This window comes from Limanda limanda, chromosome 19 (genome assembly GCF_963576545.1).
Source record: "Limanda limanda chromosome 19, fLimLim1.1, whole genome shotgun sequence".
In the NCBI taxonomy this organism is placed as follows: Eukaryota; Metazoa; Chordata; class Actinopteri; order Pleuronectiformes; family Pleuronectidae; genus Limanda; species Limanda limanda.
In genome coordinates, this window is record NC_083654.1 from 18,200,199 (window position 1) to 18,210,971 (window position 10,773).

General features: G+C 44.8%; 1 protein-coding gene across 1 annotated transcript in view; it reads right to left on the minus strand.

The window, feature by feature from the left end:
* The window catches only part of efna3a (ephrin-A3a), a 65,229-nt gene extending 54,727 nt beyond the window's left edge, over positions 1-10,502 (minus strand). Inside the window, exon 1 of the mRNA XM_061093011.1 lies at positions 10,393-10,502. Within this exon, the coding sequence (XP_060948994.1) occupies positions 10,393-10,502 (110 nt within the window). The remainder of the gene's footprint in view (positions 1-10,392) is intronic.
* Positions 10,503-10,773: the final 271 nt, after the last annotated feature.

Genomic DNA, 10,773 nt, shown 5'->3' on the forward strand with positions numbered 1-10,773 from the left:
TGAACAAAGCGAAGAAACAACTTTACAAACAAAACGCTGCAGCAGATCTCGTAGCCAGAGGAGAATCTGCAGCGTCTTAACACGGGTGAGCTCAGTAAACAGGTAGTTCTCCTCTATAATCATTCATAATAAAGCGTTCAAAATTTAGTGATAACACGTAGGGCCGCCGCCCCTTCTCGTGCCTCTTCAAATCCCCCCCCGGCTGTAACGCATGCAAATAACAGCCTGCACCGTGGGGGTGTGTCTCTGAGGAGCAGCACACACGGATCCAGGGGGAAAGGCAAGGGGAGAGGAAGTTGTCCGGATTAATCAATGAGTGAAAATACCAGGAAGCCCCCCAAAAAATGCATGTATGAGTAGACAGACATGATTATGCATGTGCCGTAGCTCATGTATTAACCATAACTGAATTTACACATCAAGGCAGCAAATGAATTCCAAATAGATTTTTGATCCAGACCAACACGAGACCTGATTAAATGATGAGGTTGAAGATATGGCAACAGGCACAGGAGGGGGTTTGGGGGGGGGAGAGAGAGTGTGGTGCTCCGGGTGCTGTGCGACTCTGATCTGATGACATTTTATCACGTACTCAGGGCCGGAGCCCGGGCGTGCCATTGTGACAATGACCCCTTTAAAACATAAAATGTTCCATCACTGCAACCTCCCTGCACCCACTTGTTCGCCATAAACCCAAGGGCAGAATCAAAGCTGTCAGCAGGCGGCTCGCTCTCACACTTTACGAGCTGTGGCGCTGTGTATTTGTAACACTCACTTTGTGAGTTAGCCAAACTGCAAAATTAATCTACGTATGATTTTGACATTTTAAAGGTTAGTGGGTTCAGGATGTTTGTAGCGGAGCGGCGGTAAAGCATTAGCCGAAAGGTAAATCGTGTTCTTCTTTTACAACAAAGAAAAGACTCCCAGTCAGTCATGTTCAATGTCACCAGAAACGGAGAAGCTCTCTCACCTTGATGTCTAACCACGGTTGCATCTTGCACAACACAAAGGAAAATATCACAATTGCACATTGTTCCCGAGACGTTTGGTTTAATTTACCTACATGTAATACTGAAGAGGAAATGGCAGGTTTCCTGTAAATGTGAAATACACAATATCTTGTTCTGGATTTTTGTTTTTAAACGATGAACGAGGAAGATGACTGCAAGTAAAATACTGATAAACATTTGTTAGGGCTGCAGACAAGGGCTGATGAAAGGGGGGATTTTGGCAATCTGATTTTACAACGTCTGATTTCTTTATTTTATAATCACAAAGAAAATTGGAGAAATTAGTTAGATATCTATCATAACATGTCCATATAATTACCTCTTCTTGGCCTTGTGTCTGTCAGCAGGAACATGCAAAATCTACAGATGAGATTTATGATGACACTCGGTTGAAGTGTGTTTTATGAGACAAGAAGAACCCATTAACCTTTGAGGCAGATTTGATTAAAGGGGCGATTCCTCTTTTTTAAACATTGCGTTTTTCTTTGTGAATTTCTGAAGAGATAGAGGCAAAGTCCAGAGGAAAGTGGCTTTGATATAGATATCTCATCTCATGTGTGCTTGCCGACTGCCCCTCTAGTTACAATATATTTTGTTGAACTCACAACACAGTTTATTGCTCCCGTTGGATGGAAAAATACTAATGGGCCAGTTGACCCCCTGCTAGTCACTGTGTAATAGCTTGTGTGCACAGGCCATAATGTACAGTATACGGCAACAGTTACATGCCCTCTTCAAAATAGTGTTTTATTTCATAACCTCACCTCACCCAGCAGAGTTTTTATATCTGCAAATGTAAAAATCCAAGCAGCACAGCCCTCCAGCTTCCTCGCAAGAATATAACTTTCGTTTTTTTTCAGTAGGTAGCTTCCCATCCAATCCAATTACATCTCACTTTCAAGCTCTAAAGACTTTGCTATCATATTTGTAATAGAACAGTTTCGCTTGAAGATGTACTGATTTAAATGCTCACTCTAACAATATAAGAGGGATACATTAAGCCACCGGAGGTGGCCGCCGCTGCTGCTGAAGGGCCAAATTACTTTCAGTCATTCTGGATGCACAGAACACTTGAGAGAGATTTCAATTTTCTTCAAATATTCTCATTACAGACACGACGACTGCCAAAGGGTCTCAGACCTTCATATAATTACATCTTCAATAGGAAAAATCTCAATTATAACATAATACCTAATTATTAAGCAGCCCATATTTGAAATTGCCCCTCGCATGAAAGGAAAAATGGAGCCATATCATCCTCTAAGCTGAGAGGACAGTTTCCACTCCTCGTAACACGGCTGTTGTTAAGCACCCAGGAGCATTAGAGGGAAGACCTGTCACGGCTTAGGACCTGCAGGGAACGAACAGAGAACAAGATATGACAGAGCACAAACCTGTGTCCTCACTTGCTGCCTTTTTTTATGAAGGGACGCTGATAACTCTGAGGCCGCCTGTCGCTGCAAAGCACCGCCTGAATTGCCCGCACCTCTGAAGTGGCCTTCTGCTTCAATAGCACACCAAATTATTTTTGACCAACTGCTGCGGCTGCCTTATCGTTTCCGAGGCCGTGCGACGCCCATTTCCCGAATAATCAGACTTCAACCAGTGACCCTCCACCCATCAACAGCGCTGATCTTTTTCCTACATGGCAGCCATTTCCATCAAAGCAGCAATGTAATTTCCCAGTGGGTGACGGGCACGGCAGCGCGCACTCCCAGTGTAATGTACTGTGGAGCTACCATTCAGAAGTTGGAAAGCCTTCTTTGTAGAAAGCATTTGCATTCAAATCATTAAGTCTGAAATTGGTTCTACCTGTCTGGGATCAGGACTATCTCCTGTGGGTTCCTCCGCCAGTTAAGAGCAGTTTTTATAACCTTGGAGCGCGAGGAATCCAAATGGGTTTTGATGGCATATGAGGAGCCTAAATATGTTTTTTTGGACTCCGATGAAAGTAGCGCTCCCCCTTGCCTGGGGTTGCTCTTGAACGAGTCCCGTGGCACCGTCCCATCAGAGCCCATGAACAGGTTATGATGGTTCTCCAAACCTGCCGATGCCCCTTCATGATGAGGCAGAGCAGGCTTGGGGTGCTTTGGACCTCCAGAGGTGACAGGGAGGGATAACAAAGTCGAAACACCTAGATTGGAGATTTTACTGGGACAGAGTTGAAGTGGAGATGAAGTTTATATTTCCCTTTGGTTCATAACTGTTGAATTCCAGGTTGATTAAAACCCACCGCCTGTGGATTTATCTGTATCCCCCACCCACCTTTTAATTCATCTCATGTTCACTGCACCGTGAATAGGAGTTATCAAGAAAACTGCCTAAAATGAATGTTTTTTCCTCTGGGTTTGGAGAATCCTTGACAACATATAACACACAACCCTGAACCTTATATCACAAAACGTAAAATCTAGTTTTTAAAGTAGTTTCATTAAAATGTCATGAAGATGAATTGTGAGACATTTGGCAAAAACAAGCGAACACTGAATCTGTAAGGAGAACATAAACTAAAAGTATCCTCCAATGATGAACTCTCACTTTTAACAAGAGACGTCCAAAACTCGATATCGATTACCAATGGTATCGAAGTCGGTGTCAGGAAGGGAAAAATGGTATAGGAACATCTCTTTAATATTCTCTAGGGATTGATTACACTTTATTTGGTGCAATAAACATTTTTAAATACATTTTCTTCTCTTGTTTATATTTGTCTAAGGAATGAATTAGATTTTGTGCAGGTCTCAGGCTTCCTCTCAAGCCTCTGTGTGTGTAGCATGAACCCCGGAGCAGTGACTGACAACCCTGTGATAATCAATTCTCAAGCATGCTGTTCCAAGGCATTACTCGATGTGAGCTGCCCGAGCCGAGCTCCGAAACACTTCACGGCAATTTACGGACACTGTGAAATCAAATTAAAAATGCATTTGGACATTGATCACCTGATGCACCCAGATTGATTGCTGCTCAGAAAGCGAGAGCTGCTGTGTTTTTGTTCAGCCAGGGTCCACTCACCTCCACAGACCATAGAAATGCATCGATCCGCACACCCACTCTTGGATCCATGCAAACCATTAAACATCCTTTCAGAGTTTCTCCCTCCATTTATGCTCCTCATAGCAGATTTGAATTTTGCTAAAAATGGACAGCGTGCCACTTAGCAGACCGACAACACTGCACATCAGCATAATGAATCCAGGTGATAATTCAATCAAGTCAACTCTGTGTCCAACGCCGCTGTTCTTCAAAACAAATCTTCTGGATTTCTTTCACAAGCGACGGGATGGAGATGCGTTTCATTCAAAACACGCCTCACCTTTCAATCACTCGTTTCCAAATCTCATTCGAAGAGGAAGACAAAAAAAAAGAATCACGCAATCTAATGCTGTTGGAGACGCTTGTTTGGCACAATGACTATGAAAGAACAAACCGAACGCCGGTGAATGAGACGCATTTGTATGCAAAATTGGCGAAGCAGCCGAGAGCCGGAGCTGCGGGCGGACGGACACGCACGTAATCAGGAAGCAAATCTGCGTGTCTGCTGTCGGGGGGGGGGGGCACAGAGCCAGGTGAGAGGCGGTAGCTATTGTCTCTGAGCACTGGTCCATGTGAATGACCCAGCCTATGTCCACATTAGCACGGATCAACCCCCCTGAGTATCATCTCCTCGGAAAAACAGCGGCTACAGCACATTCGGCCAAATGACCTAACTTCCACAGCCGGTAAAAACCCGAGCTCTCTCTCAACCCTCCTGACTTTCGGCCAACTCAATCAATCTTTTCCCTCGCTTTCTTCTCCTGAAAGACTGACCCACTTTCCACCTTTGTGGTGTGTCCTCCCTCCAGCACGCCCACCGCTTCCCTACAGTTATATTCTTCACTTTGCATCCCTCTCTTCCATCTATTTTCTGATTTATCCTTCCCCATCACCTTCTCCATCACTCACTCTCTATTTTCGTCATTTTCCCAGCAAAGATTGCCTTTGCTGCAAACTAAACTTCTTCCCTGCAGGGCGCCGCGGTTCTCCTCGGCCCTGCGGGGAACCGACTCCGAGTCGAGCTGGGCCTGCACACCCCCACGCAGACCAGGCTGGCAGTTAATGAGCCTGTTGAGCTCGACTGCAACCAGACTCTGCATTGATCACCGGGCCTCCGTACCTCCAGCTCTCCGGGAAGCTATTTGTCGAGGTGATAATTTATTTCCTAGCACGAGATATGGTGTGCCTGGGATTGGGTTGTTATTTCTTCATTTGGTCCAAGCGCCTGACAAACACTATATCAGAGGTTGCAATGTTGGATCCAGTTTGGTTGATTCTGTATCGTGCCGGCTGATCGCAGTGATAATGGAGGATCCTTTGTCGCGTTGGCATCAGATGGCGGCGGACCGGGACCGAGGCGGAGGATGATGATGGATCCTAACTGGCGCCAGTGGACAATGACTGTGGACTATAGTGGATCCCATCCTGATGCTGGATCGGGATCTTGCTGGCTGCTGACCAGAGACTATGATTGCAGCAGGACTGCTTCACATATAGTATTGAAAAATGTTTACCCTCATCAATGCTGCTAAAAACTTTAATCCTGATGATGTTTTCCTACACTTGACATCTATTGCACTTCTGTCCGTCCTGGGAGAGGGATCCCTCACATGTGGCTCTCTGAGGTTTCTACATATTTTTACCTGTTAAAAGGGTTTTTAGTAGTTTTTCCTTACTCTTGCTGAGGGTTTAGGACAGAGGATGTCACACCATGTTAAAGCCCTATGAGACGAATTGTGATTTGTGAATATGGGCTATACAAATAAAATTTGATTGATTGATTGATTGATTTCACGTACAATCCAGGGTCATAATGTGTAGCGTGAAACATACGGAGATGTATCTCAACAAGGATCAGACACAAACAGCAAAGAAAACTTCTCTATCGCACCGAAGCAGGCGAACGTGATTAGCCGAGAGATGTGTGATGATGTTCAAACTAGATCTCCTTCCCTCGAATGCGCAAAACGTCTTTGCTCCGGTGTCCAGCTAAGTTCTAAGCCATAGAGACGTTGTGTAGGTAAGGAAAGAGGTGGGAGAGTGACTGAAAGGCGTGCTGTTGTTCTGATCATGCCGACACGGGGCGCCCAATTATGGAGATGCAGCCCGTGTGACCAGCGGAGGCCGAACCCCGGACGGGAAGAGGTGGCGGGAGCATGGGCCGCTGCTTGTAGGTAGGCGAGGCCGCTGCAGTGCACCGCTGCTCCCGCGTGCTCTCAAGATGTTCCGCATCTCCCCCCTCTAATTGGCAGATGGCCTCAGATGCGAGATGATTTAATGGCCTGCGTGTGTTTTTTCCTGCCTCAGTCAGCCATTAGCAGGGACATCTGTAACGAGTTGGCCAGGCGCACTGCTGAGGCAGGAAGCTGAGAGCAACACTTTCTAATGGGGGGTTAGTGCAGTCATGACGGACTTGGGTGGTAATCAAAGCACTCTGAGCTGTTTCTTTGGGTAATGATAATCGAGATATATCGTCCGAGGCCGAGGAAAATGCTATAAGAAATGATCTGATGCTGTTTACCTCATAAAAAGTGCAGAAAATCAAACTGCAGTGGTACTGGCTATCAACTGGGTGATGACAATCCCCCTTTTTGACATTCAACACCAGAGGAAGACATTACTGGCTGAGCGTTATCATTAAAAGCCATTTTCATGGTTTTTCGCACAAACAGCTTAGCTTCCAAGTGATCCCATCGCTCGCAGCCGGGTCGTAACCATCTGCGCTGAATGCCGCGCTCAAGGGTGAAGCATTAGGGCCTCAACGAGAGTGTGGCCCTATAGGCCTCTGGTCCCTGGCTCTGTCCATGCATCCGTCTCTCACTGCTTCCTCCTGAGCTCGTCTCTGTAACCAGTAAGGAGCTGCCTCATCGAACAAGCCCGGGCCCTCAGCTTGTTCTCTATGCGTGTGGACAGAGAGGTGGAGAAGTGGCCCCGAGCATAAGGCCTTTTTAAGCTTGATGGCCATCAGGATTCTTGCAATAGCCTCCGAGGATTTGTCTGCTACCTGCAAACTGGGTCAATTTCTGCATTATTTTAGAGATTTGTATCCCACTGTGGAGAAAGGAGAGGTTCTGCACACGCAGGCATGTAGACCCACACCTGCACTTTGTCTCGCTCTATGTCCCCCCCTCCCGCTCTCCGCCACTATCACTATCTCTCTCTCTCTCTCACACACACACACAGTATTCTGAATTCATTAATATGAGCACATATTTGTCACTTTAACAAATAAATGTCAATTTAAAGCGACAAAATGTTCTAACAGTGTAATGAATGACAACATTAAACAGTGATGGCCATGCTGGGGAAATAATTTAAGGACACACACACACACACACACATATATACAAAGACTAATTAAAACTGATAGATAGGACTAATACTGATGATGACATTCAAAAAAAACCTGTGCCCTATTACAGCGCTTTAACACAACTCAGTCTCGGTTAATATCCCCCTTCTCTATTCATGTCACACTGACAGGATTAACTGCAGTCATAAATCTACAATCTTTTTGAATGTGCCATTCAAACATTAACATTAATGAGGAGGTGTCAGCGCTGCGGCAGCGGCTCGACTGTTTCCATCAGTTTTTAAAGCAGTTTCCTCACTGTTTGACTCGAGGAAACCTTCAAATATTTGAATTATCCCACATCTACATACCTTCAAATAACTTTAATTTCATTTTTAATTCCAATCCTCTTCTATATGTGATCTCGCAGCTGAGAGCTCGGGAGGAGACTGAGGGACCAGGAGCAGATGGGGGGCGGCAATGAGATGCAGAAAAAGGGAATTGAGGGGGACAAGCCCGGCTGGTGGGACACAGGCAGGGGAAAAAATAAGAGAAGGAGGAAAATAACCAAGTGTGAGATAGAGAGAGGCGATAGGAGAGACCCGCATCTGAGGTGAATACAAATGGACGGAGGAGGAACACAGATAGAGGAGAGGGAGGAGGGGGTCGGGGTGTGAAGAGAGGAGATAAAAGAATGTGAGAAAGATGGATTCACTGTTGCCCCTAATGAGAAGACAAAGGCAGAAGAATTCACATCGATCTCTGCCCCACAGCGAGCTGGCTTTAAACCTCACAGGTAGAGAGACGTGGGAGAGCCGGGGGAAGCTTACCTGAGGAAGGCAACCTGACTGTGGTCTGTGGAGTGCAAGGGGAGGCCCACTGTGTGTGTGTGTGTGTGTGTGTGCATACATTAATCCCTGTGTTTGTATGTGTGTGGGCCAGCATACTTATTTATAGTGAGTGCACAGGCTCATGCAGATTTATGGAAGTTTGAGCTGTGTGTGTGTATGAATTATGTAGACTCTCTGTGGTGCACGGCAGCAGGTAGGATGATCGACAACACAGGACCGAAAGTGTCTAGATGGAGAGATGACGGCTTAAATGAGTCATTATTGTGAAGCAGGAGATGGACTAAATGTGAGATAGAAATCAAATATTTATACAGTAACCACTCTGCATGCAGGGTGGAGCGGAGGAGCGGTGTAGAAACAGTTTCCACCTGGAGATGCATTACTGAACTCGGCCGAGGGTAAACTGGGGTAAGACAACGGATGTGACGTTAGAAAAGTTAATGTAGAAATCATGTAAGGAGGCATGTTCAACCATAACCCCCACCACTTCATACACACACATACAAGCACATCAACACGTATGCTTAGAATGCATTAGCAAGGAATTGAAGCAAAGCCTGTCACAGAGTTCCGATTAATCCCATTACACCAAAATTGGCTGTATTTCACCCAGAGGGCAGTCATGAGTCAGTACTCAATGAATTGGAGTGAATGGAGGTAAACGGACCAAATTATTATTTACTCCTGCTTCTAGACGAGAAGAGTCAATTTTTGTATATGCATTATCGATTATATGTGAGAATTGGAGAATTGAAATGATAAAAATACTAACGTCCCTATGTTTTTGTTACATGGAGCATTATCTCCCTCTTATCCTGCTACCATTCTGCTAATGTTTGCTGATTGGTCAGTTTATTATTTACGACCGGACAACTTCCTCGATGGCAATAGGATTCATAGGAAAGTAAATTAAGTTGAATAATCGATGGTCGTGGCTAATGTAGCAGCTGCTTATCACTATATTCTAAACTCACGTAAACATAATATACAAAAATATTGTAAATTTCATATACACCTATATTGAAAACACAAAAAATTGTACGGATTATTTTTTTACCCTATAACTATTACGTCTTGGGGCTACAGCTTTGTTTGACCTCTTGAGCGCTCCTAAACATCCCAGAGGTTGAGAGATTGAAATTTCTCCCTATAATAATAACGTTCTAATGGAAGCTAGTAAGTTCGTGCTGCAAAAACACAGTAATAATGTTAGCTACAGCGTTTCTATCGTAACATAACTTCGGCTATTTAGCCTTGTAGACCATTGGTCCATTGGTTTGCGATCATGTGTTTTAGTTAGATGACGGTGTACGAAGCTAAAATGAATAAGACTGAACTATTCAAAATCATTCACAGCGAAAGGCAGAGTCTTTCCTCACTTTCACACGCATATATAAACTGTTAAGAAATTAGCAAATAAAAAAGCCGAAATGTCAACACACCACATCTGACACTCGCCTGTCAACAAACCAATCAACGTCAAGCGTCCGGTCCCTAAATTAAAATGTGAAACCGAAATCACGCCGATCGAATGTGAACAATGTAAAACATGAACCGTGGTTCTGACTTCCAGGTGTGAAGACGCTCTTTGCCATTTTGTGATCACACTAATGGATCCACATGATTCTCGGGTTAATTACATGAACAATTAGAAAGAGTTTGTTTATGCACATCCTCACAAATAAATTGAATACTATAACATCAATTTACCTACTTATTTCTCTCCATTCAGAAATTATTTTTGGGCAAAATACCAGCAATTCCAGCAAGAAAAGAGCTTGAATGAAAATTTGCTCCATCTCGTGGTCAATGGGAGATGGGGGGTGGGATTTTTACCTGGGGGGTGGTGGGTACCCTGAATTACCGGGAAAACAAAGACAATGGAGGTTTTGAGATGAAAAGAAATCAGAAATCAATATTCCCCCACACAGACTCTCAGCTTGATAATATAATGCCTCCTTAAAAAAACTGTAAATAATAACAAGTGGATTATTATTTGTATAACTATCAAATGCATTTGGGTCTGTAAACAAAAGGAGCACGTTGGATTCTCTCTTCTGAACAAGTTACCATCAGCAGCGATGCGCATTGACAAAGAGACAAGTTGATGATGAACCTTTACGCACGGGCTGCGTAAAGACTGCAGACACACACACACACACACACACACACACACACACACACACGGACACACACACACACTCACAGTATGTTGGAGCTGTTCCAGTACACCGCATGCCGGTCGCTGGCTCTCGACAGGTGCAAGTCTGTGAGAACCAGCGTGGTGATGCTGAGGAGAACCGTCGAGAGAGCCATAATCCCTCCTGTCGTCCTCCTGCGTCCCCCGCTGCGTCTGTCCCGGAGACACGTCCCTTCACACCATCCCAGCGGTGACAGGAGGAAGAAGAAGAAAAATAAAAATTCAAAAAAAAAGCCTTTCTCAACTTCCCTGTTACCTTAACAACGGCCTGGATCAGGGGGGGGACTTGGGTGGGATTTACGTGTTCCTCAACTCAAACCCCATCGCGACCATTCTTCACTTGTGCCAAAATGGATAAATCTCTTCCTGCACTTTTCAAGTCACTCC